Source organism: Ailuropoda melanoleuca, chromosome 17 (genome assembly GCF_002007445.2).
Source record: "Ailuropoda melanoleuca isolate Jingjing chromosome 17, ASM200744v2, whole genome shotgun sequence".
NCBI lineage: Eukaryota > Metazoa > Chordata > Mammalia > Carnivora > Ursidae > Ailuropoda > Ailuropoda melanoleuca.
In genome coordinates, this window is record NC_048234.1 from 4,558,206 (window position 1) to 4,583,250 (window position 25,045).

General features: G+C 42.3%; 1 protein-coding gene across 1 annotated transcript; it reads right to left on the bottom strand.

Moving 5' to 3' along the window:
• Positions 1–704: 704 nt before the first annotated feature.
• On the bottom strand, positions 705–23,901 carry LOC100483191 (myosin-4). Its single transcript, XM_034647010.1, is given in 39 exon segments — positions 705–857; positions 1,641–1,736; positions 1,840–1,944; positions 2,031–2,121; positions 2,123–2,199; positions 2,290–2,415; positions 3,775–3,978; positions 4,527–4,835; positions 5,503–5,627; positions 5,729–5,894; positions 5,974–6,157; positions 7,451–7,647; positions 7,771–7,889; positions 8,347–8,473; positions 9,506–9,895; positions 9,981–10,071; positions 10,328–10,473; positions 10,706–10,882; positions 11,187–11,429; positions 12,122–12,377; positions 12,507–12,643; positions 12,734–12,857; positions 13,171–13,288; positions 13,374–13,461; positions 13,859–13,929; positions 14,745–15,054; positions 16,545–16,715; positions 17,209–17,358; positions 17,457–17,575; positions 18,157–18,295; positions 20,430–20,533; positions 20,661–20,759; positions 20,901–20,964; positions 21,119–21,211; positions 21,716–21,830; positions 21,923–21,950; positions 22,932–23,088; positions 23,466–23,609; positions 23,698–23,901. Coding segments are annotated over 39 exon segments (5,817 nt in total).
• Positions 23,902–25,045: the final 1,144 nt, after the last annotated feature.

A 25,045-nucleotide genomic window follows, 5' to 3' on the forward strand; every position in this document is an offset into this window, starting at 1 on the left:
GTCCTGTTCTGTCCTCTGTGCTACTGGCAGAGATGGGTCAGTCGTCTTTCTCATGAAATCTGACCAGGTCCGTGCATATCCTGATTCCTTAGCACCACGCAGGAGGCCGTTCCCTTCGTAGGCAGGCCTTCCCTTCTGTCTCTGGCCTCATCTGAGGGCCTTGCTCGTGGGGCCTATGCTCAAACTACTCTGAAATCTCATGCTTGTTTTCTCCTCTTAGAATGACCAGTTCTGTTTCTCTTTCACCTGATAACTGTCTCCTCATCTTCTAGGAGCTGTTTGAATTGCTGTCTCTCCTGCTGGCTTGAGCTCCTCAAAGGCAGGGACAACTGTCCTATCCCTGGTGTCCATTTCTGTACACACTCTTGGTTCTCAGTAGAATTGGTTGAGTGGATTTGGGGGTGCACTAACCACCTTTGTATTCTCTCAGAGAAGTGAATTTCATTTGCCTTCTATTAACTTTGGTTCACTGACCACACTCCTTTTTGTCATTATGTGATTGCACAGTTAGGAGCTTCACAAGTGTTGAAGAAACGAATTAGTTCTCATAGCGCTACGGAACTTGGAATTAAGAGAGACATGCATTTTTAGATGGGAAAATTCTCTGCAGATTTTATTGCCTTGATGTTACAGTGACATGCGACAGTGACAAAGAACTTCACATTTTGCACATTTCTTTGGTCACCTTTCAGCATAAGAATGAATTACTCTTCACCTATGACTTTCGTCTGAACCTCCCGGCTCTTCACCCGCAGCTTGTTGACCTGGGACTCGGCAATGTCAGCCCGTTCCTCGGCCTCCTCCAGTTCGTGCTGGATCTTGCGAAACTTGGCAAGGTTGACATTGGATTGTTCCTCCTGAGAAAAGAAATGCATTTCAGAGAACGAGAAAAGTTGACACTTTCTGACTCTCACTGCCTTTGTTACTAGCAGCAGCTACTGGATTTACTTCATAAATGAGAAAGCAAAAGGTTCTGCTGTTTGGTCATGTACTTATTTGGGGGTGAGGCATCCCACATAGTCCCCTCTGAATGAGTGGGCTTGCAATGCCCCCTGCTCAGTCTCTCTCACTTGATTCTCTTCCTGGCAAACTTCAGATGCTACAGTGACAACAGGGAGATCAGAGTAGCAGGAATCTGCATCTACAAGACAAACTTTAGAAAGGAGGCATGGTGATAGTATTGGGTGCAGAGAACCTTAAGGAAAGTTTCTGAGTTAACAGGATGAGAGAGATGATAAGATGAGAAAGGAGCCAAATGAAAAAGAAATATTCTGATGGATTTATTGTGAAGTCATTTAACAGAGCTTAGACTTGAGAGCCCTCATTCATGCAGCCCCTGTGAGTGCTGGAGATTTCTGGGAGTGGTGGAGTGTTCTAGATAGGGAGGGAAGTGGGTTGTAACCAAAAAACCTTTCGATACTAACATGTCTGGAAAATTGCTTAAAGAGGTCTTAGGGGAAATGCACCTGAATCTCTAGGGCTTCAGTAATTACTGGTAAAATTTTTTCATTCCAAATATTCATTTTCTAATTTTGTACTTTTTTTGCCTTAAAGAAAGACTCTGAAATTCTATAAACTCCAGGCTCCACAAAACTTGGGCCTTCTCCTGAACTTTTCTCTCTCATTGTGAAGCTACTTACGGCCTCTTCAGCTTGTCTCTTGTAAGCTTTAACTTTGGTTTGTAATTTGTCCACCAAGTCCTGCAGCCTGAGGACGTTCTTGCGATCCTCCTCCGTCTGAAGTGAAAGAGGTAGCACATAGTGTTGTTACTTGAAAACGACTCATTATTTTTATTTTCTTGAGAGCAGTAGGCCTGAGAAATATGGAAAGGTGGGTCACCTGGTAAGTGAGTTCCTTCACTCTCCTCTCATGTTTGCGAAGACCCTTGACAGCCTCAACATTGCGTTTCTGTTCATTTTCCACCTCATTTTCAAGCTCCCTCACCTGGAAGAGAACAAAGGCTTTTAGCAGTTTGGCTGTAAATAGCTGTATGAGCGGGTCGGGAATTGAATGAAGTGGTGGGGACCCACTCTGGCCTCCAGTTTCTGGATCTGCTTCTTCCCGCCCTTCAGGGCCAGCTGCTCAGCCTCGTCCAGACGGTGCTGCAGGTCCTTCACCGTCTTCCATGTTCTTCTTCATGCGCTCCAGGTGGGCGCTGGTGTCCTGCTCCTTCTTCAGCTCCTCGGCCATCATGGCTGCCTGGTGAGCAGTAAAACAAAACCCGTTGAGAGAGCTGAGCGAGCACATCAGGATTCAAGTTTGACCACCACTGTGCTGCACTCTGCTCACATCAGTGATGGCCTTCTTGGCCTTCTCCTCTGCGGTGCGGGCTTCCTGGACAATGTCCTCCATCTCTCCCTGGATCTGGGAAATGTCTGTCTCCAGCTTCTTCTTGGTGTTGATCAGGCTCGTGTTCTGTTTCAAATTAATAAAAAAAGAAAGGGAAGCACATTTAATTATATTCTACTTACATTGTCATTTTGACTAGTGTATATAGGCAAAAATTCTTGACCCAGGAAAAATTCAGAATAAACACCAAATCAAAAGTTGATTCTAAGTTATGCCCTCTCTTCTTTTTATCCATAATTCTGTTAATGAACATTTTCTGAAATTCTTCCAGGCAGAATTTGATTTTTGATACCAAAGATGTTCTACTATTATCAGCGGCTGCTTGTAAGCCTGAAGCACAATCCTGACCCAAGAAAAAATTTAAAATGCTGTACCATGTAGCATCACACAGCTCATGGAAAATGGATTATTAATTTTTAGTTGTTCGTTCATGTTTGGTTGGCTTTATATTTAAAGGGCATAAGTAGCATCATTTTCAGTACAAAAAAGATCCAAGAATCTGTTACATTTTGGGAAGTTGATAGTACTTGAAATACTTAACCAGTTCAAGGATACTAAAAATGAGTAAGAAAAATGTTGTTTTTTAATTTGAATTTAAAATTATTTGTAGTATGTGATTTTAACATTTCCATGATGGCTATTCCCTTATATTGCAATTTTTAAAAAATATATAGTAATATATGTTTATTGTAAAAAATAGAATATACAAATTAGCAAAATAAGAGGTAAAGAATAATTATTGTACTTTCAGTATCCAGAGATAACCATTGGTAACACTATGTTTATCCTTCTGGATGTTTCCTATATATTTTTTAACAAAAATGATCATGCTTTATATATTATTTTTAAGTTGCTCTTTTCACGTATTGTAAACACCTTTTCGTGGCAATAAATGCATACTGTAATGGCTCCTTATTGGCCTTGTGAGGATATACCTCCATCTATTTAGCGTGTGGGTTATAAACAACAAATGCTGAGTAGCAGTAATGATGGCCTCTGTGAATTTGAGCTGAAGAGCTTCTTTCATGCAGTTAGCTTCATGTGCATACAGGGTACATAAAAATAACTTGGTAGCTTATTCTTTTTTCTCTGTTTTATTTGCTTATCTATTTGCAGCTTAGAGCTGCAAAAGACGAGATGGCCACTAGTGTCATATCTATGGTTATTAGTAGATGGCTGCCTGTGCTTTTTTATGAAAGTTTCTAGAACTCTAAATTTCTTCAAACAACATGATAATGTCAGCCCATAAATACACCCATGAACTGGCTACGCCCTAGTACGTCTTAGTAGTACACGTTTTCCAGAACCTCAGGAAAGGACCCTTGCCAAGGTTACTTTACTCCTTGCTTTATAAACAAGCTTATCCCCTCAAATTATCTTCAACTTCAGGGAATGCGTTTGCCCATCCAGAGTCCTGCTCCTCACCTGGGTGTGCAAGAGTTGCACACGCTCACTGGCATCCAGAAGCTCTTGCTCTGCCACCTTCCTGCTCCTCTCGGTCTGCTCCAAGGATGCCCTTAGCTCTTCAGTCTCAGCCTGCAGCAGGTTGGCTCTGCGCTCCACCATGGCCAGCTGCTCTTTAAGATCGTCTTGGCCTCTGATGGCGTCGTCCAAATGTAGCTGAGTGTCCTACACACAAAGAGGCAAAAACTCTTACTCATGCTTCCATTAAAGTGAGTACATGTTTGGGTCATGTGCACACTTTGTTCTCAGTAACTTGGAGTATGATTAGAGGGGGAAAATCTGCAAGTCCCTTTAATGACAAATTCTTTGTAACCTAAGGTAGCAAATCCACTCAAAAGAATAGGATGTTATATTTTAGATCCTAAATCATAAAAAAATAACCATGGCTAAAGCTACAAAATGTTGGATCAAGAAAGCATCCTCAGAGATGAGCTAGTCTAATGATGTTTTATATATATTAAACAAGTATAGATATGTATATTTAAAAAATATACATGTATACATTTATATACATGATAGAAATGAAGTGATTTGTGCAGTGTCTTCTCTTCAGTTGACAAAGTGAACTTTGTCTTAGACTTTCCAGATGGAAGCTGTTCTTTAGCTGTGTATGTAAAATTTTCAACTGATTACCATGTTATTTAGATTTATGGCATATAAATTACAGTTAACACCCAGATCGCATGACACCATGTGTGTTTATCCCGGTGTACCTTCAGTATTCCTTGTGTGTTTCTTAGATTCCTCAGGGCCTCTGCAGCCTGGCGGTTGGCGTGGTTCAGCTGGATTTCCATCTCGTTGAGGTCTCCCTCCATCTTCTTCTTGACTCTGATGGCATCATTCCTGCTCCTGATCTCAGCATCCAGGGTGCTCTGCATCGACTCCACGACCCTGATGTGGTTTCTTTTCAGCTGATCGATTTCTTCATCTTTTTCAGCAATTTTCCGGTCAGTCTCAGATTTCACCTGGTTTAACTCAAGCTGGATGCGAAGGATTTTGCCCTCTTCATGCTCAAGTGATCCCTTTTTAAAAAACAACATTTAGATGACTCTTGGCTCACGACCCTCTCGGGATCTTCCCTGGTATAATCTGAGACTGGCGCCTGTACTTGGAGGGCAGGGAGAAGACCAAAGGAAGAGGCAGGCTGCTCCAGCTTGCTGGTGGCAGCTTAATAAGAGCAAAGGGAACTACGTGAGAGGCTCGTGGCGGGAAGACGAATGGATCCCTGCATCCGCCCGCCACATTTTAAAAGTTTACAAAGAAGCCTTAAGTAGATTTAGTCACATATACTGTGTAGGTGTTCTCAACACCCCACCACTGTCTCAAGGCTAGGTCTTTGGAGCAGCCTCTGGGAGCGGGAAAGGCAAGCGGAACCTGTATTCCTAGGATAGGGGGACAGTCAGTTGGCGGTCACATCTTTGATGCTGTTTTCTGGGTTGTTACCTAAAGAGCTTGTTGTTGTTTGTTTTGCACAATATGGTGATTTCTTGAAGAAGGCATTAAGAAAATGCACAGACTTTCATACATCTTAATTTAGCTTCTTTGTTCTGCATTCCCAAGGAACAATTCAGTATTTCTCACTGAATTACACGGGTTATCCCCTGCAGCTCTGCGGCATGATAGCTGCTCTCAGTTGCTGTTATCTTTCCGTTTACTTGTGATGCATAAGTGAGCACACAGAGCGCGTACCTCCGCTTCCTCCAGAGCAGCCTGTAGTTCACTCTTCTCTTGATCTGTTTGTTTCTTCACTTTCTCCAATTCATGGATGTGCTTTCCCCCCTCTGCAATCTGCTCCGTCAGGTCTGAAATCTCCTCTGTAGGTTAATAATAAAATAAACACATTCAGTTGAGAAAAGTGAAAACTTGCAAAGATGTCTCCCCACCGTGTTGGGGTAGAATGGTTACAGAGACTCACGCTGTAAGTTCTTGTTCTCTCGCTTCAGGGTTTCAAGGTGATCCAGGGATTCCTCGTAGGCATTCTTGACCTTGAACAGCTCAGTGCTGAGAGCACGGGCCTCCTTCTGGGAGGCCTCAAGTTCAGCCTGAGTTTCCTCATACTTCTGTTTCCACTCCGCCAGGACCTGGAAGTACACCAGAACTAAGCCGCTGTCATCAAGAATCAGGCCACTTTCCCCCAGGAAGCTGGTCATCATGGGCCACCTTGTCGAAGTTTCTCTGCTTCTTGTCCAGGGCGGCGCAGGCGGCGTTGGTTCTCTCCACGTCCAGCATGAGATCCTCCACCTCATTCTGGAGCCGCTGCTTCGTCTTTTCTAGAGAAGCACATTTGGAATTCACGGCCTCCACGTGTTCCTCAGCATCCTGCAGACGCTGGGCCAGCTTCTTCCTGAAACGTTGGTCAGTGCGAGTGACCAAGAACAGATTCAGAGCTACCACAGTGAACTTTATAAAGCTCCTGACTAGGAAAGAGTGTTTTCCCCAAGGCTCTTTGCTCCTCTGTCCACAAAGTGTTAAAGTTTTCTAAAATGTCTTATCGGTACCCATTTTGTCTCTTTGGTTTTCCCTAGTGAATTCTTATCTTTATGTTGGGTTATTAAACATACTCACGAGGCCTTTTTGTATGCGTGGTGGTGGTGGTGGTGTGTGCATGCATGAGAGAAAGAGAGACAGAGAGAGAGAGAATGAATGAGCCTGTCTGGTTATACAGTGGTAGAAACCACCATCTTTTCCTTACAGACCAGTGCCTGTCCATTGAAGAACAGGCAGGACCACAGCCCTCCCCACATCAGCTGAGCGAACAATATGAGGACATGACAGCCATGAACTGGAAGTGTATCACCAAAGCATTCTACCACTGGATAGTGTCATTAAGCATTTTTTAACATTTTTGGTCCCCTGCATAAATGAAATTGTGGCCCAAAGTGACGTGTATGAGGTCATATGAGTAATCACGAACTTTCTGGGTCTGCTGCCCCAGGCAGCAAATATTATTCCAGAATTTTATTTCCCAAATACCCTCCAAAGCCTTACTGCTTTCTTCACCAGTTCACACTTACCTGGAGGGTTCCCTATGGAAATGCTTGCCACATCCCCTTATTCCGTTTAATTCTAGGAACTACTGAGATAAATGCAATTTAGAGAAGCTTCCTTCACTGGGAGAACATAATGATTATTTTTCTTCCATGTGACACTTGATGAGTTTTATGCCACAAGTGTGTGTAAGTAGCGAATCAGTTTATTGATACTGGTTGTTAGTTAAATGACAGAGTATGATAGTCTTATTCTGAACTTCTAGATAGGGATAAACTGACTATTGTTAATTGTAATACTCATAATAATGTACCAGATAGTCTCACTGTCTCCACTTTTCCTTATATTGAAGGTACTTAATTCTACTTAATTCATAAAGGGTATGGTGATAATTTTTAACTCATTTTGGTGGAAAGAAATTTAAGATATTTTTGTAATAGACCAACATGCAGGGAGAGCTGTGGTCTTGGCCCATTCTTCAGTGAACATGACTGGTCTGTAAGGAGAAGATGGTGGTTTCCACCACCGTATAATCAGATAGGCTGAAATTTTCCTCCTATTTTCATGCCTGAAATATTCCTTCTTCTTCTTATTTTTCCTTCACTGCTTTTAAACTTTTCTTTCTACCTCCATCATTAAGAGCCCATACTTGGCCTCCTCCAGCTCTTCCGTGCGCTGAATGGCATCTGTTTCATATTTGGTCCTCCACTGGGCGACCTCACTGTTGGCCTTGGACAGCGCCCTCTGCAGCTCTGCCTTTGCCTCCTGCTCCTCCTCATACTGTTCCCGCAGCAGGTCACAGTCGTGGTGGGAGGACTGCAGGGCGTGGGCCAGGGTGTTCTTGGCCTGGACCAACCAAAAAGTGTTCGTTGTACATTTATGTTCTGGTCATTGATATTCCGTAAGTGAAGTTTAATAGTGTGTCATGCTGCAAAGTTCAAGTGATTGAAAGTCTCAGAGAATTCTCACCTTAGACTCCTCTTCCAGCTGCCTCTTTAATTCCTCAATCTGTTGTGTAAATGCTTGTTTGCCTCGTGATAGCTGAGACACCAGAGCTTCTTTCTCATCTAGCTGTCGTGAAAATTCACCTGTGAAAGACAAAACATGAATGATTTAGTTCTGTCGTCTAGACGAAGACTAATTTAAAGAATGCAATAACATTAGAACTCTTCTTACTCCATGATGAAAAGAACAGCTCAAAAACTTTGGTGTGGTTGAAAGGGTTGTTTCTTGCTTTTTCAAAAATGTAAGCTTTCTTTGATATTTTACAATTTTCTTTCTTTTTTTTTCTTTTTTTTTTTTTTTTTTTTTTTTTTTTTTGAGTAATGCTGAGGCAGCCAAAATCTCAGCCCAGGAAGCTTAATTTTCTTCCAGTTATAGCTTATAATCATCCTTTTTACCATTTCCCAATAAAAAGGAGAAGGAATGACGAATGATAAATGGGCAGGTGTGGCTTAAATGATGGGTGTTCAAGAGGTGTTCACAAGTGGAGGCTCGCCTTTCGTTCATTGGCTCTCTGCGTGTTGGCTGCGTGCGCCCACTGACCTGATTCTGTGTGTAAACGAGCCTTCTGGGCTGACAGCTCATTGATGAGGCGTTGTTGTTCCTCTTCCTTCGTTTTCACTTCACTAAGCTGGTCCTCCAGGGTGTGGCACGTTTTCTCGAGGTTTGCCTGTGGTGGGAAGTAGAAAACAGGGAAAGATGTACGTTTTTATCTGAAGTCTGGTTTTGGAGATAATTACTTGTGGAAAGGAGCTGAGTTGTATATTCTTTTCTATCCACTCCAAAGCCCTGCATGGTACCTTGAATGTAGAGACACGTAATTTGGGCTACATGAATAAATAAATGCTTATGAAAACTAGATTGTTGTCTTTGGAAAACATGACCATCATTTAAATTCTGCATCATATGGAGTATGGTTTTTAGAGAATTTTTTTTTCTGGAATTGCACTCTTTCATGGTCATAGTGATAAAAGTTAATGTGATTTCTGCAAATCACATAGGAAGACTGGAATGATTCATTTCAATATAGTGATGCTTAATAAGCATAACAGGAATAATTTTAAAGTGAGATAACATTATAGCAGCAATGTCCACAATAGCCAAACTATGGAAAGAACCCAAATGTCTATTGACAGATGAATGGATAAAGATGTGGTGTGTACACACACACACACACACACACACACACACAGGAATACTACTCAGCCATCAAAAAATTGAAATCTTGCCATTTGCAGTGACGTGGTTGGAAGTAGAGGGTATTATGCTAGGTGAAATAAGTCAATCAGAGAAAGAGAATTACCATATGATCTTGCTCCTATGTGGAATTTAAGAAAACAGAGGATCACGGGGGAAGGTAGGGAAAAATAAAACAACATGAAATCAGAGAGGGAGACAAACCATAAGAGTCTCTTAATCATAGGAAACAAACTGAAGGTGGCTGGAGGGGAGGAGGTAGCAGATGGAGTAACTGGGTGATGGGCATTAAGGAGGGCACGTGGTGTAATGAGCATTGGGTGTTGTATAAGACTGATGAAACACTAAACTCTACCTCTGAAACTAATAATACACTATGTTAATTAATGGAATTTAAATTAAAAAAATAACATTTAAAGTTTGTACAATTAGATATATTCATATATAAACTCTATCATTTTGAATCGTTGCGAATAAAATGAAAAGGGGACAAGTTCATAAAAACCTTGGCTTTGGAGACTGTCTCCATGTTACTGGCGAGATCATCGATCTCCATCTTCAGCTCGCTCTTCTCCTTCTCCAGCTTCTGCTTGACCCTCTGCAGGTTGTCGATCTGCTCCCCGAGCTCGGCCACGCTGTCTGCGTGCTTCTTCCTCAGGGTGGCCGCCGTGGCTTCGTGCTGCAGGGTGGCCTCCTCCAGGTCCCGGCGCATTTTCTGGAACTCGGCCTCGCGCTTCTTGTTCATCTCGATCTGGGCAGAAGTGGCCCCGCCGGCTTCCTCCAGGCGCTCGCTGATCTCCTCCAGTTCCCGGGAGAGGTCAGAGCGCTGTTTCTCTGCTTTGGCCCGGGAGGCCCGCTCTGCCTCGATTTCCTCCTCCAGCTCCTCAATGCGGGCCTGGGGGTGACACATCAACGTGAATGCCAGCTCCTGGCCGTTGTGATTCCTGGAATGTGCAGAAGAGGTGGGGGGTCCGACTCACCTGTAATTCCTTGATCTTCTTCTGTAGCTGCATTGCGAGGGCCTGCTCGTCTTCAATCTTGCTTTGCAGATTGCTCATTTCAAACTCTTTCCTGTTAGGGGAGCAATGCATAAGCTCTCCATCAATTCTCTTACCAGTTTTCTTTCCCAGGTAGGGTGGAATGCCTTTATACTGCTGTGTTGAGGACGTGAGTAGTACATGTTTTTACAAGTCAGTAACGTACCATTTTCGTTAAATAAAAAAATCAAAGATGTCTTTTTTTTCCTTGTGTGCTCTGAAGTAATATTTTAGAGATCTTTAAAACATCTATTTCACCTTAATTGACAGACAACAAATAGGTTACTCACTTTTTGAATTTCTCATCGAGTTGCTGCTTGTCATTTTCTACATCCATTGTGGATTCTTGGGCCAACTTTAGGTCTCCCTCTAGTTTCCTCTTTGCTCTTTCTAGATCCATTCGGATTTTCTTTTCTTGTTCCAGAGATCCTTCAAGCTAAATATATAGTGGTCTTTATTTATTTCAGTCCTAAGGCACTGAGCCATATGTTACTAGCCATCAAAGATACACAGGAGAATTTTAAAAGATACACCAATCAGCATGGGAATTTTTATTATTATTTTCAAAGCCACAGTGAAAGGCTTGTGAGCATTATAGACAATTGCATGTCACAACTGTTTTTTTTTTTTAATATTGAGAGGAAATACTGTATTTTTCACACACTTACATCATCCACTTGCTGCTCTAGCTTGGTTTTAGCCTTGGTCAGGGTGTTGACTTTGTCCTCTTCTGCCTGCAGGTCATCCAGGGTCTGCTGGTGGGCCTCTTGGAGGGCCTTCTTCTCCTTGGTCAGCTTTGCAATGGTTTCGTCCAGGCCTGCCATCTCTTCCGTGAGGTTTTTCACCTTAGATTTGAACAGATTATAGAAATGTTAGTGACATCTATCATCTTGATGAAAAACAAGCTTAGGACAGGGTTAGCCTGAGATGGAAAATGGAGAGAAGATGCTAAGTCAGGCTCACCTCACTGAAAAGTATGGGGGATAAAGGTCAAGGTAAATAGAAATGGTGAAGACTAAGGAGATGACATAAATCTGACAGTACTTTCCTTTCATATTCAGTGACTATAGGATTAATCTTTCAATTAAAGTACTTCAGTAACAAACAAGCTACTACTTGTAAACACTCTAAAATGGGTCATGATGGTACCTTGTTCTCTGTGGCATGCTTCTCTTTTTCAACCTTGGCCAGGGTCAGTTCAAGGTCATCGATGTCTTTCTTGAGCTCTGAACACTCATCCTCCAGTTTCCTTTTCGTGGCCGTTAGCTCGGCGTTGATCTCTTCCTCATCCTCCGCTCTTTCAGTTAGCTCCTTGATCTTGGCCTCCAGCTGGATTTTGGTTTTTATCAGTTGATCACATCTTTCCTCTGCATCAGCCAAGCCATCTGCTTCCTAACGGGAGAAATGAAACAATTTCACTTGTCTAAGCTGTATCTGCAAACACACAATAATTTATTAAAAGGTGGATACTTCAATGATTCAACCAGTTTGGTCAACACATAGGCCAACTTTTAAAAAGTCTAATGGACAAAATGTTAGTAATTTTAATGCACTGATTATAATAACAGATTTCCTCCAGCTATCCGTGTGTGGAAGGTCAGATCAGGGAATCTAGCCTTTTGGTAAAATCTGTCCCAGTGCTACTTTGGAATAGTCACGTATTAATTCTAGGACTCTGTTTCCTCACATTGGAGGGGGTTAGTTAATTTAGCCTTTTCGCTGACATCGTAAGAACAACACAACTTCTATTTATGTACAGAGATATTCACTAAGCAAAGAACCGTTTCATCTAAGAGAAGGTTCTATAAAGGAAGGAAAATGTCTGTGGACATCTTTATGACTGTGCTCACTGATGACCATACTGCATATGAATGTGCGTAGGAACATACACAGCATAATCGATGACTTTGCATCTGTTGCCTCTTTAGGTCTGAGTCTGAGTATTTTTGAATGACAGACAATTACAGCACATGTTTTAGTGGAAACCATTCATTCAAAAACCCTAAGCTAAAACTTTTTCATATCCACTCCCACAGTGTGTGAAGGATAAGAAGTGTCTGAGCTGTGCAGTGGATGACACTCACAGATTGAACTTGGAGCTGCAGGTCATTTTTCTCTTGCATCAAAGCTACCATCTTCTCTTCAAGCTCTTTCCTTTTTGCCTCTGACTTAGCCAGCTCTTCTTTGGTCTTCTCAAACTCTTCCTTCATGTTGGCCATCTCCTTTTCTGTCTCCGCACTCTTGAGGAGGGGCTTGATCTTGAAATACAGCTTCATCCAGGGCCAGTGCTTGACGTTCATGAAGGCGCGGACGTTGTACTGGATGCAGAAGATGGACTCTCTGTAGAAGAGAACAAAGACGCAAATAAGGAACAGCGTGGACAGTGACCATCACTCAACAGAAGTAATGACTGTGTCGGATTCAACCATGACAACGCAGAGAACGAGGACTTTTGACTTGGTCCCTCACCTCCTCTCCATCATCTTCTTGAATTCCACCCTCATCAGGTACCCTCTGCACACAGCTTGGGTGCGTATGATGAGTTGAGCCAGCTTTTCATCTCTCATCTCCTCTAGAGTTCCCAGCAGGCCAGCTTTAAAGAAAACCTTGGCAAATAACAAGCTAAATATGTTATTTCCACTCGTGAGAAAGTCCAAAGGTAATGAAATGATGACAGAGATTTAGGTTGGTGGTACCTTGGTATGACCGAATTTGTACTGGTTGTGGTCGATGTCAATAGACCCTAGAAGTTTCTCAGAAGCCTTCTTACTGTCAATGAACTGACCCTCTGGGATGGCACTCGCATTTAGAACCTTGTATCTATCAGAATGCAAAGAATATAAAAGTGTGGTTTTTCTTCTTACTGGAACTGTTAGTAGCTATCATTGAGAAAATGATAGACTGAGTTTTGGAGAAAACAAATTCCATTAAAATAATCCAACAGTGCTTTAGGTGAACCTTGGGAAAATATGTTTAAAAACTTATGGCAATATAAAGCAAGCCTTCATTCTTTTATGATCATCTTTCAAATGACTGCATTTCAGTTTCAAGGAAAAGTTAAAAGATGTTTGAGCTGCGTGGCGATAGTGCTCTAGGCTAGCACTTTGAAAGGAAGGAATAATGAGACACAAACCTCTGTTTGAAGTCTGCATAAAGGATCCTGCTTGGGAACCCCTTCCTGCAGATGCGAATACCTTCCAGCACCCCGTTACACCGCAGCTGGTGCAGGACAAGTTCATGCTCCATGGCCCCTTAAAAAAAAAAAGTGTATTTTCTTTATAATAGTCTAATGAGAAGTCACACTGGAGTCTTACTTGGATGTCACAAATGTCTTACCAGGAGTTTTAGTTTCATTGGGGATGATGCACCGTACAAAGTGGGGGTGAGTGCTCCTCAGGTTGGTCATCAGCTTATTTAAATTTTCCTGTAAACCATATTCAAAGTTCTGAAGTCACTTTTTGTTGCATGAGAGTCCCTGTCAATGATCTGTAGTGAATGTGCCCCATTTCACGAATAAAGTAAATGTAACTGATGAGAGTGGTTGCCTTTAAGAGAGGGTTTGATTTCATGTGAAATGTGTTCCCCTCTAGATCTTTTAGATTTGGAGTTTTAAGAGTAACTGGTTCATTTATTGTAAAGTTTGAACCCACATTATGGGTTTTCTTTTGGTTAAATTTCTCCTAATGTGTTTTTCATTTCCCTTTGTACAACACTGCTTTTATTCAGTTTCACCATAGATTTCTTTCAAAAAGGTTTTAAAAGTTATGATAATTTAATTTTGTTACAGAAGTAATCTTTTGGCATTCAAGAATATACTGTACCCTGAAAAGGGCTGACACTGTCTGGAAAGAAGAACCCTTCTTTTTGGCACCTTTTTTTCCACCGCCACTTTCTGAAAAATAAAATAGAAAAATTAAAACTATTTGCAACAGCTTCGGAAATACTATCGATAGGTACGAGGACTGCCAAAATTCCTTCTGGAATTTAAATTTGCACTTGTTCACTTGTATCATTCCTGTTTTTCTTTCTGTATCTTTCTGCTGGCTATAGATAAGGAAAATCATGGGCTCACATTTATAGGTATTCAAGAAAACAACAACAGTAAAAGAACTGTGGATGAAAAGGGTAGATGTGGGGAAGGGATGGGATTCCTTTCCTTCAAATTAGCAATGTGCGTCCCCTGAAGGAAGTGCCCAGGAGACAGAGTAGTACTGCTGCCTTAGTGCACACAGGTCCCAGAGAACAGGCAAGTTGCGTGCTTGCTACCAGGTGGGTGAGCCTCTACTAACCTGCAGGGAAGTCCCACTTCCTGTTTGCTTGTGCTTCTATACTGTTAACTGCACATCTGGTCTTAGAGGACTTGGGAGAACAGAATTTCAGTTCCTCAAGCACTAGTGCCTTGACAAAGGATTTCCTCATCTCCAGCTTAGCTGAATCCTTGAAGGGACCAATACTATTAAAATAGTAGAAATGAACTGTATGATCTTGAGCAAGTCACTTAGCCTCTGAGTTTGTGTTTCCTCATTGGTGAAATGAGGCCATGGACAAAATGATCCATAGTGTCATTTTAGCTCTGAAAGCTTATGACCATAAGACTAAATACACTTCCTTTTTTTTTTCCTACACACTAAATACACTTCCTTTTATTAAGTCTATATTGTATAGTTCAGTTCACTCTGTGAACATACTAATGATATTAAGAATGACCTGCTTCAGCACTTTGTCCCCCAGCAAAGAGAAGAGCCAGGGTCTTCATTCCAGACTTCTGGTACAGCCCGACCACGGTCTCGTTCAGGGGGTCCTTGTTCTTGTCCAGCCAGCCGGCGATGTTATAGTCCACAGTGCCAGCATAGTGGATCAGAGAGAAGTGTGCCTCGGCCTTGCCTTTGGCAGGCTTGGGCTTCTGGAAGTTGGCCGACTTCCCAAGGTGCTGCTCATACAGCTTGTTCTTGAAGGAGGTGTCTGTGGCCTTGGGGAACATGCACTCCTCTTCCAGGATGGAGAAGATGCCCATGGGCTGAGAGTAGGAAAAAAGGGATGATAATAATGAGTTCCTCAGAAAAATATGCTCCAATACTTTATGTTCTTGGTGGAAACCTGAAAATGTTCCGGAAGAAGGGATGATAAGAAATTAAATAAGCATGATTCTACTTTATTGCCTCTTCTCTGCTACTGAGATGTGAAACAGTCATGTACCATGGACATATGGGACATATGTTTTCTAGAAAGTCTCCGTTAAGAAAAAAAAAAAAGAAGCCCATATGTGCCATTTGGCAATTTTTATGTTCAGAGTATAAAATTAAATTCCAAAACTACCATTCCAAAGCTGAATTCTTTATCCCATAAATGTATAGATCTAAATACTTTCTTCCGTCCTGACAATGTAACTTCCTTACCTCAAATCCAGACAAGACAAAAGTATGAAGAGGAGAGAAATACAGATAATGATTAAAAATTATCCATTCCCAGGAGGAAAGAGCGTCTTGTGTTGTATCATTAGAACCCTTTGTACTCTGAGCTGTGTTCCCCCCATGGTGGAGTTAAGTGATGATAATTTGTTTTTGCTTTGTAAGCAGGTTGACTCCTTTCAGTGGAAAGTTTGATAGGAAAGACTGATAGAAAATCCAATGTCGATGATTTTGCTTCAGTCACAAATTGTCTCCCCAAAACTGTTTCAATGTTCCAGGAACTGAGTACCGTGTCATTTTCGTGAATAGCAGAGATAGTATATCACCGAATTAAAATTGTTTTCCTTAAATTGGGTAGACCTAGTCTGGTGTGACACTCTCATCTTTTCATATTTTTATGGATTTTGGCATGAGTGTCTGAAGTTTTCATAGAAGGCAGTTGTGTTTGCTTTTCCTTTCCCACTGCTTAGGGTAGTGTTCACATATAACCATATACTTCATTGGTATCTGTAGGTACACGATGAGTTCCCAATACACATTTGAAAGCATTTAATGATTGCTTGATGAGTTTTAACATGTTCAACACTGATAGATTTATTGCCCCACCTCCTTGATAGAGGAAAATCGGGTTCATTTTCCAGGGAAGACTGTATAGAGGTTTGGTGTTTATTCAGTAGTTATCAGAGCCTTAATGCCTGCGACTACTGAAGAGCTACCTTCCATCCTGCCTTGATACCCATGAAGGATGATCCGTGCATGACACACCGTCATGGAATTGCCAGGATCAATGACAGTACTCAGAGGACTAGCTGCAATTTCATTCCTTTCTTCTGTGCACGTGAGGGAGAGTGAAGCTATAAGAGGGAGAAATGTGCATCCCTGTGTCTGTGTACATGTTTGTAGCACTGAAGTCATTTTTCTATGAAAAACTATTCATGAGTAACAACACATCCTTGAGACACACCAGACAACTGATCAGATTACACGAGCCTGTTGTCAAACACCACTGCTTGTTCTTTGAGAGTTGGGATTGCAGTTAAGCATGAGGAGGCGGACAATTTGTTTTTCATGTCCTGAAGGCTGGAAAAGTCTTACGGACCTTCTCGATGAGCTCGATGCAGGCGGCCAGGTCCATCCCGAAGTCGATGAACGTCCACTCGATGCCCTCCTTCTTGTACTCCTCCTGCTCCAGCACGAACATGTGGTGGTTGAAGAACTGTTGCAGCTTCTCGTTGGTGAAGTTGATGCACAGCTGCTCCAGGCTGTTGAACTACAGAAAAAGAGAAATGTAGGGAGTTACTCATGACTTAAGTGCTTCTTCTGTGTTTAAGGTATTTTGGTTTATTAAATTACAAACGTTCAGATTGTTTTTTTACCATATGACATGGTTCTCAGTGTCATGACTCCTCAAATACTATGCTTTTTGCATGAAATCATTAGGCCAAATGCTGTTAAATAAGGACATCTTTTAAATATTTCCTTAGAGTAATTTAAGAAAGCGTTTCCATTTGGATCCAGGATAGATGTTGAATATTTATTAACCTTTCACAGACCATTCTCTGAGACTTCTAGACTCGAAAGAATAAAATGCTCTCTCTTTTCCTCTTTATACTAATTTACTTGTTTCACATCTCTCCAGGGACCTTTCTTTCCCACAAATTCCATTTTGTACTTTTTGTAAAGATAATTTTGAATGCTCTAACAAGCTGGATCAAATGACTGGGAATATGCATTTGCTCATTTTCTGTCAGCTCATTACTCACATCAAAGATCTCAAAGCCGGCGATGTCCAAGACCCCGATGAAGTACTGTCTGGGCTGCTTGGTGTCCAGCTGCTGGTTGATGCGGGTGACCATCCACAGAAACATCTTCTCGTAGACGGCCTTGGCCAGAGCGCCCACCGAGTTGTATACCTTTAGGAACAGTGGTAGTTTGGTTTCGAATTGAACACAGTGACGGAGCCTTGGGTCTCTGGTGGCTCAAACAAATCACGGGTTTAAGTCATGCTTACCTGCTGCACCGTCTGGCCTTTGGTGACGTACTCATTGCCGACTTTGACCCTGGGGTAGCAGAGGGCTTTGAGCAGGTCAGCAGAGTTCAGGCTCTGGAGATAGGCCGCCTTGTCAGCAACTGCGTGAACGAGGCGAGAATGGTGAAACTGACCACAGCTTATACAGTTTAAGGTGTTGAAGGGTAATGACAGAGAAAAAAAAGTTTTGCTTGAAGAGGAATATGTGCAAATGTGACAAAACCATTTGTCACCACGCTAATTTTAGTCTTTTTTTTTTTTTTTGAGAGGATAATTTGGAACATGGGGAATTGATGCTCCGTGCGATACTTAAAATACAGCTAAAGTAGACCACAGATAAAAATAATTTGAAAAATTCTAACCTAGAGGAGGAGTGACAGGAAAATTCTGATCTGTTTTTTTTTTTCTTACAGTGCATGTGGGCACGTAAATTATTGACCGGAATAAAAAAGGTCTTAATCAGATTGTAAATACTAGCTTATAGTAAGTCAGTGAAAATTGGAATGGGCAGAAATCACACCTCCACAAATCTCAGTCCTGTAAAACATGCAGTGTGTCATTTCTGTCTCCTTATACTTCTCCCCGCCATCAGATAGGTGAAGAAAGTGAAAACTTGGCCTCTGCCCTTGAGGACTTGATCGTGTCAGCTCTGTCAACCGAAGGATGTGAGCGGGGGCGGTACCTTCGGTGCCGTCGGGCTCGGCCTGCTCCTCCCGCTGCTTCTGCTTGAACTTCATGTTCCCATAATGCATCACGGCCCCCGTGAGCTTGTAGATAGCCGCCTTTTCGTCAGTGCTGAAACCCAGGATGTCCACAGCACTCTGTGGAAAGGGTTGAATTTAAATCAGTTCCCAGTCATCACCGTGGCAGACGCCCTCAGGACACTGGGGCCTGCCTTCCTCCCTTCTCATGATGTCTTGACTAACACTTTGCTGGTTTCAAAAGGCAGTCCTGTTCTTCGGCACTTTATTCCACAAAGCAGCATCAGTAGGTGTGTGTCAGTTTCCCACTGAGTCATGTGGACAGTGAAGATCTTATGTGACCTGTCCACACTCAGCTAGCCAAGACTCAGAGCCTGGGCTTTGGATGCCAAGGCCAACACTCTTCCTATTTCTCCACATTAGCCGGGCCTTGCTCCACAGGTTTCTTATCTCATGGCTTTCCTTTGCTTCATAAATCTGTTTGCTCCTTTTCCTCCTATGTTGACCTAGCCTCATCGTAGCCTGCCTCCCCGGATATGATGGATGCGGTTGGGAAGAGGGGAAGAGCAGTGGCCCTTGAGTCTTCCCTCTCTCTTTTTTTTTTTTTTTTAAAGATTTTATTTATTTATGTGACAGACAGCCAGCGAGAGAGGGAACACAGCAGGGGGAGTGGGAGAGGAAGAAGCAGGCTCCCAGTGGAAGAGCCCGATGTGGGACTCGATCCTGGAACACCGGGATCACGCCCTGAGCCAAAGGCAGATGCTTAACGACTGCGCTACCCAGGCGCCCCGAGTTTTCCCTCTCTCGTATCAGGTCACAGCTCAGCAGCCATGAGAGTCCTGGCAGTGAACTTCACCTGATCGTTACTCATGCAGGGAAGAGACATTTATGAAAAGAACTTCTTTTATTGAAGTATTGTGTGTCATTTTTCTCTATTAGATTTTGATCACCTTCTTAGTTGCCCGTGCTAGGCTTTGCAAAGGCTTATGCAGTGGAGGCAGGGCATCAGACAAGGTGGGGGAGTTTGCTTATATAACTCTTTCTCCAGATTATTTACCCTCAGTTCCAGCTCACTGACTCGACCTATTTAAAATGCCTAGATATTATTAAAGTCTTGGAGCAAGACTACAGTGTTTTTTTTTTTAACCTCCAACACTAGAGGTTATTTCTCAACTCCCTAACCCCTTTTGGACATATGAATAATATTGAGGTAAAGGGGCGCCTGGGTGGCACAGCGGTTAAGCGTCTGCCTTCGGCTCAGGGCGTGATCCCGGGGTTCTGGGATCGAGCCCCACATCAGGCTCTTCCGCTATGAGCCTGCTTCTTCCTCTCCCACTCCCCCTGCTTGTGTTCCCTCTCTCACTGGCTGTCTCTATCTCTGTCGAATAAATAAATAAAATCTTTAAAAAAAAATAATGAGGTAAAGCCGGTAAAAGCTGATATTTATTAGATGAAGGCACACAGCTTATAGACTTTTCGAAAATTATATTTTAAGAGAAGAGGTGTTTTTGTAAGCAACTCTTAATCCCATTTTGGGAATGTTGGGATATTCCTACCGGTATTAAAGTAAAGAATAATCAAAGAAGGTTGACTGTTCAGAAAAGTGAAAAAACCCCATGAACTATGTATAAAGTATATGTATAAAGAAAATAAGCCAAAGATTAATGATCCTTAAAAAAAAAAAGAGGAGAGAGAAAGAATCTTTAATTCCAAAAATAAAAGTAAAGACTCGCAGAGGCCAAAAAGAGAATTTTTTGAGGTTAGAGAATCCATTTCTTCAAATGCTTCATAGAGGGGGGAGGGGAATACTGTTAGCCCCCAGAGTGACATTTGAAACAAAATTTGTGTTTACATCTGACTATAGAGGAGCTGGAAATAATCATGTTCTCTTATAAAAAACCTAAAAATGTTGTAGGTCCTTTCCCCAGGTTATTGGATGTAGGGTCTGATATAAAATAAGAGAAACATCACTATTGGAGTACAAAAATTGACCCAAAGGACGAATGAGGAAAAAAAAAAAGCCAACTAGCCAAGGAATGCCTAAGACCTAACATTTATTACAGACATTTAAAGCTTTCTGATACATAGGGTGGGGGCATTAAAATATTCTGTAATTTAATTCCAAGAGTAAGGAAGCCTGAAAGGCAATATTGCCTATTTATTGTCTTTCCGCTAATGCTGTTGACTCTGTAGAGGGGAGTGTTGTATACTGCAAAATGAGTTTGCTTCTTCCTGTTCTGCACCTGTTACTTACATCTGTGGCTAGCAGCTCTTCCTGGTCATCAATGCTGGGCACTGTAATTTCACCTTGACTGACAAAGGCAAAGTCATATGGGTTGGTGGTGATCAGAAGCATTTCTGTACACGTGAAAAAGAACAAGTATAGATAGAATTACTTTGGTCATCAAAAACATTTTAGAGGGACTTCTTAGAATAAAGGGCTTTTATTCTTCCTTGGTAGAAAAAAATCACAGGTACTTCTTACCAATGAGCTCTGGTTTCTTGTTGGACATGATTTGATAAAAGATGTGGTAGCTTCTTTCAGCCTTTAGTTGGAAAGTAACGCGGGACTTCTCCAGCAGATCTAGAAGGTCAGATTGAGCACACTTGAGAGGCCACAGTGGAAAATTAAGCATTTGAAAAGTTCACACCACATAGATAACGAGATTTTCAGTATATAGCCCCAAAGAAAAGTATTTTTAATCACTAATATTCATTAACTTACATGTTTCAATATCGGCAGAAGCCAGTTTGCCTGTTGCCCCAAAATGGATCCTGATGAATTTACCCTTAAAAAGGCAAAGGAAGACTTTTTGTACATATTCAAAGGCAGACAAATATTCTCTTTAGCTCTGGACCGAACAGATGGGAAAGATACTGAGACCACATGCACAGAAGTGTCCGTGCTGACCCTCACGTGCAAAGGAAGACCTGGAGACTTACAAAGCGAGAGGAGTTGTCATTCCTCACGGTCTTGGCATTGCCAAAGGCCTCCAGGAGCGGGTTGGCACTGATGATTTGATCTTCAAGGGTCCCCTTAAGAGCAATGAATAAGACAGATAAAGAGACCCGCAGAAAAGGTGAGTTGCAGTCTCCTGAAATAACTTTCCATCAGCTTCGTCCCCTGCCTCCCTTTCCCCTTCTCAGTATTCTGTAAATTTTGGGTGAGGCTGGCTGGCTTTCTCTTTCTTTCTTTCTTAACACATTTTTTTTTTTAAAGATGTATTTATTTGGGAAAGAGGGAGTTTGTGAGCGGGGCTTACTAAAGTGAGTAGAAGAAAGACAAATTGGGGGAGGGGGTACTCTAGTGACATGGTATTGATTTCTGTATTCCTCAAGCCCATTGCTTCCCTCCTAATAAATGGTTGTGAGAACCTCTATCTATTGCACCTGGCAGCACTTCTCTTCTCACAGCCCACCCAAGGGTTGTCTTCCAAATTTTGGCATCACCTGCAATTGGTTGCTATGGCTCTGAAGTACCTTAGCTCAATTTTTACAAGCCTAGGATTTCTTCCATCCTGGGATGAATATTATACCCACCTGCATTTTGCCAGGAGTAGGTTCCTCTTTTTTCTTCTCTCCAGTAATTGCAATTGTCGCAAAGTACTGGATGACACGCTTAGTGTTCACGGTCTTCCCCGCACCGGATTCTCCGCTGTCGAGTCCACACAGAGGAAGAAGTCAGAATCTAAGTAATCACTACAATGATAAAAATTCAGTAGAAAGAAAGGAATGAAATCTACATACGTAATCAGGATTGACTGGTTCTCACGATCTGTGAAAGAGAAATTGGAGATAATGTTGAAAAATATACTTAGCTTGTAAGTTTTGTAAACTCAAAATGGTCTTTTAAAGCTCCCCACTCTCACACACACACACACACACACACCCTATATCAATTGTTAGTTTGCTTTTTTCACAATATTTTTAAAATAAGTAGCAAATATGGGCTGATTAGTCAGTGTGTTACACTCCTGTTACCTTTGGTGTGACAGAATATGTAATGAGTGCACTGTTTCACCGTACTACAGATGGGAATTTATCAGTATCAGATGAGAACTAGCTCCATGCTTCACTTAGTCACTTGGTTCATAGTTCAAAATCATGTTATTAACGGCCAGTCCAGAGTTTTGTGTAGTAATTGGGATAACTTGTACTCTGAGCTTTCAAAGCTTACTTTTTAGGAGAGGTGATATACTAGCTATAATTAAAATGCATAGTTCATTCCTAATTTTGGTTAATTTTGATCTGGAATTAGCATTAGTTTGGGTTGTAGCATAGAAATCTAAGCAAAATTCTCTATGCTTTTGAAACTGGCCCATTTCATTCTTTTTTTTTTTTTTAAAGATTTTATTTATTTTAGAGAAAGAGTGTGCATAGGGGGTGGGAGGATCAGAAGGAGAGGGAGTGGGGGGAGGAAGGAATCTCTAGAAGACTCCACACTGAGTGTGGAGCCTGACTCAGGGCTCGACTCCAAGATCCTGAGATCACAATCTGAGCTAAAACCAAGAGTCAGACTCCCAGCGGACTGAGCCATCCAGGCACCCCTGGTCCCTTTCATTTTAAATATATTTCCCCAATTTTATTATATTATACTACTACTAATCATATTGGATTACTGTTGTTATACTGTTGTTATTACTATTATGTTTGTGCTGAACATTTTATTCTCCAAGTCCCGCCTGTGTCTTCTATGTTATCACTGTACATGTGCTTTATAAATGGCTCTACAGGTTGTAATTATGGACTCACTCACCCGTCAGCATGAACTGGTAGGCATTGTCGGAGATGGAGAAGATGTGGGGCGGGGCCTCCTGGCGCTTCTTGCCTCGGTAGGCGGCCACCACCTCGGGGTTGTACACTGGCAGCCACTTGTAGGGGTTCACGGTGACGCAGAACAGGCCCGAGTAGGTCTGTGGGAAATGACACGGTTGCTGTGTCTGCGGTCACCTCATTCATCTGCCTTGGAAATAACTGCTTTATGTGCCAAGTGAGAGGGACCCAAGTACTGTGTCAGTTCTCCCAGGGCTTAAGGGTCTCATTCCCTGGCTGCCTCCCGCCCACTCGGGCCCTACACAGTATGTTTCCTTCCGTCTGCCCATGAATTCAGCACGAAGTAGATGGCTTGTCACAAGCACGGTGTCAAATACATCAGAATTCACAACACTAACCAAATATTAGTCTTAAAATTGTAGTAACCAAATTGGAAACTAGTCTTTAATTGGGTTTGGCTAACATAGTTCATGGACTTAAGTTAGTGAAAAGTGAGAAGAGAAAAGGGGGCGCTCACGTAGATCATCCAGGCTGCGTAACGCTCTTTGAGGTTGTACAGCACCGCGGGCTCGTGCAGATGGGTCATCATGGCCATGTCCTCGATCTTGTCGTACTTGGGAGGGTTCATGGAGAAGACTTGGTCTTCCTTAACTGTGACAGTCTGTTAAGAAAAGAAGGAGCCAGTGCATATCAGCTGAGTAGCAGAAAAGGATCAATTATGCCTTCCCACCCTCCTTTGTGTTACTTACAGCCCCGGCATCAGTCTTCACTGTCACCTTTCCCCCTTCCCTGCTCTGCACTGTACTTTTCACGTAGGACTCCTTAGCATCCACCACAAAGACAGAATTCTTGGCATCAAAGGGCCTATTCTGGGCCTCAATGCGCTCCTTTTCAGACTTCCGGAGGTACGGAGCAGCCTCCCCGAAAACGGCCATCTCAGCGTCGGAGCTCATAGCTGGAGGTTATTGGTGGCAGCACAGCACCGGGGTACCTGGAGGGCAGAGACAGAGCTGGACAGTGTCCCAGGGTGAGGGTGGACGTTGTCCTGTTGGTTTCACACTTCTGCGCCTCATTGGCCTGGCCTATTTCCTCAGCCCCGCCTGTAGGGATCACGCCTGTGTCCTGTGCAAAGGCGCTGAGAGATCCGATCATGGACTTGAAAGCCTTATGTTGGGAGCTTACTTCTTGTGATGTTGTAAGCCTCTGTTCCATCCTCTGTGCTGTGAGCCTTTGTAGACGAATATGGAGGAGTTCGTGTTGTAGTCAGCAGCGTTCGGCATGCCCCGGTGTGCTCAGAATCTTTTTTTCTACTTGCTTTGCTTTGCTTTCTTTCTCTACTCCCCCTTCCCACATTATTATTATTATTATTATTATTTTTTTTTTGGCATTGCGGTGATACAAAGAAATGCAGAATAACTGTTTCCAGTGGGTTTACAACCTGAACCTATTTTAAAAACTCAAATATTTAGTATAATTTTCCTCCTGGCCCAAATTACTAAAATCAGATGGATACACTGGACGCAAATATTATTAAAATCGGATGGATGAAAAGGTGCCTTTGTTCGTTCAGGACACAGCCCAGATTGAAAACACTAAATAGGCACAGATAATCCCCCGTTTAGGAGTAAATTATTTAGGTATCACGTAATAAAGGAAAAAGGAAATGCAACAGAAGTTGAAAATCCAACAAATGGTTTGTCCTAAGTCAAAGTTAAGTCGCATTTATTCTTAAACTGTGTGAAAGAAGTATTATCAAAACAAAAGATAACTTTCAAAGGTTCTTGGAGAAAAACCTTTGAATGAAAACATATCATAGTGTTTGTATATTTTTAGTTAAATTGTTTTTAGTTGGATTTCAGGATAGTGGTTGTTTTTATTTGATTCTTACTATTTCACATCTCTCTCTCTTTCTTCCTCCTTTTTAAAAAAAGTACCAATTCTGGGGCGCCTGGGTGGCACAGCGGTTAAGCGTCTGCATTTGGCTCAGGGCGTGATCCCGGCGTTATGGGATCGAGCCCCACATCAGGCTCTTCCGCTATGAGCCTGCTTCTTCCTCTCCCACTCCCCCTGCTTGTGTTCCCTCTCTCGCTGGCTGTC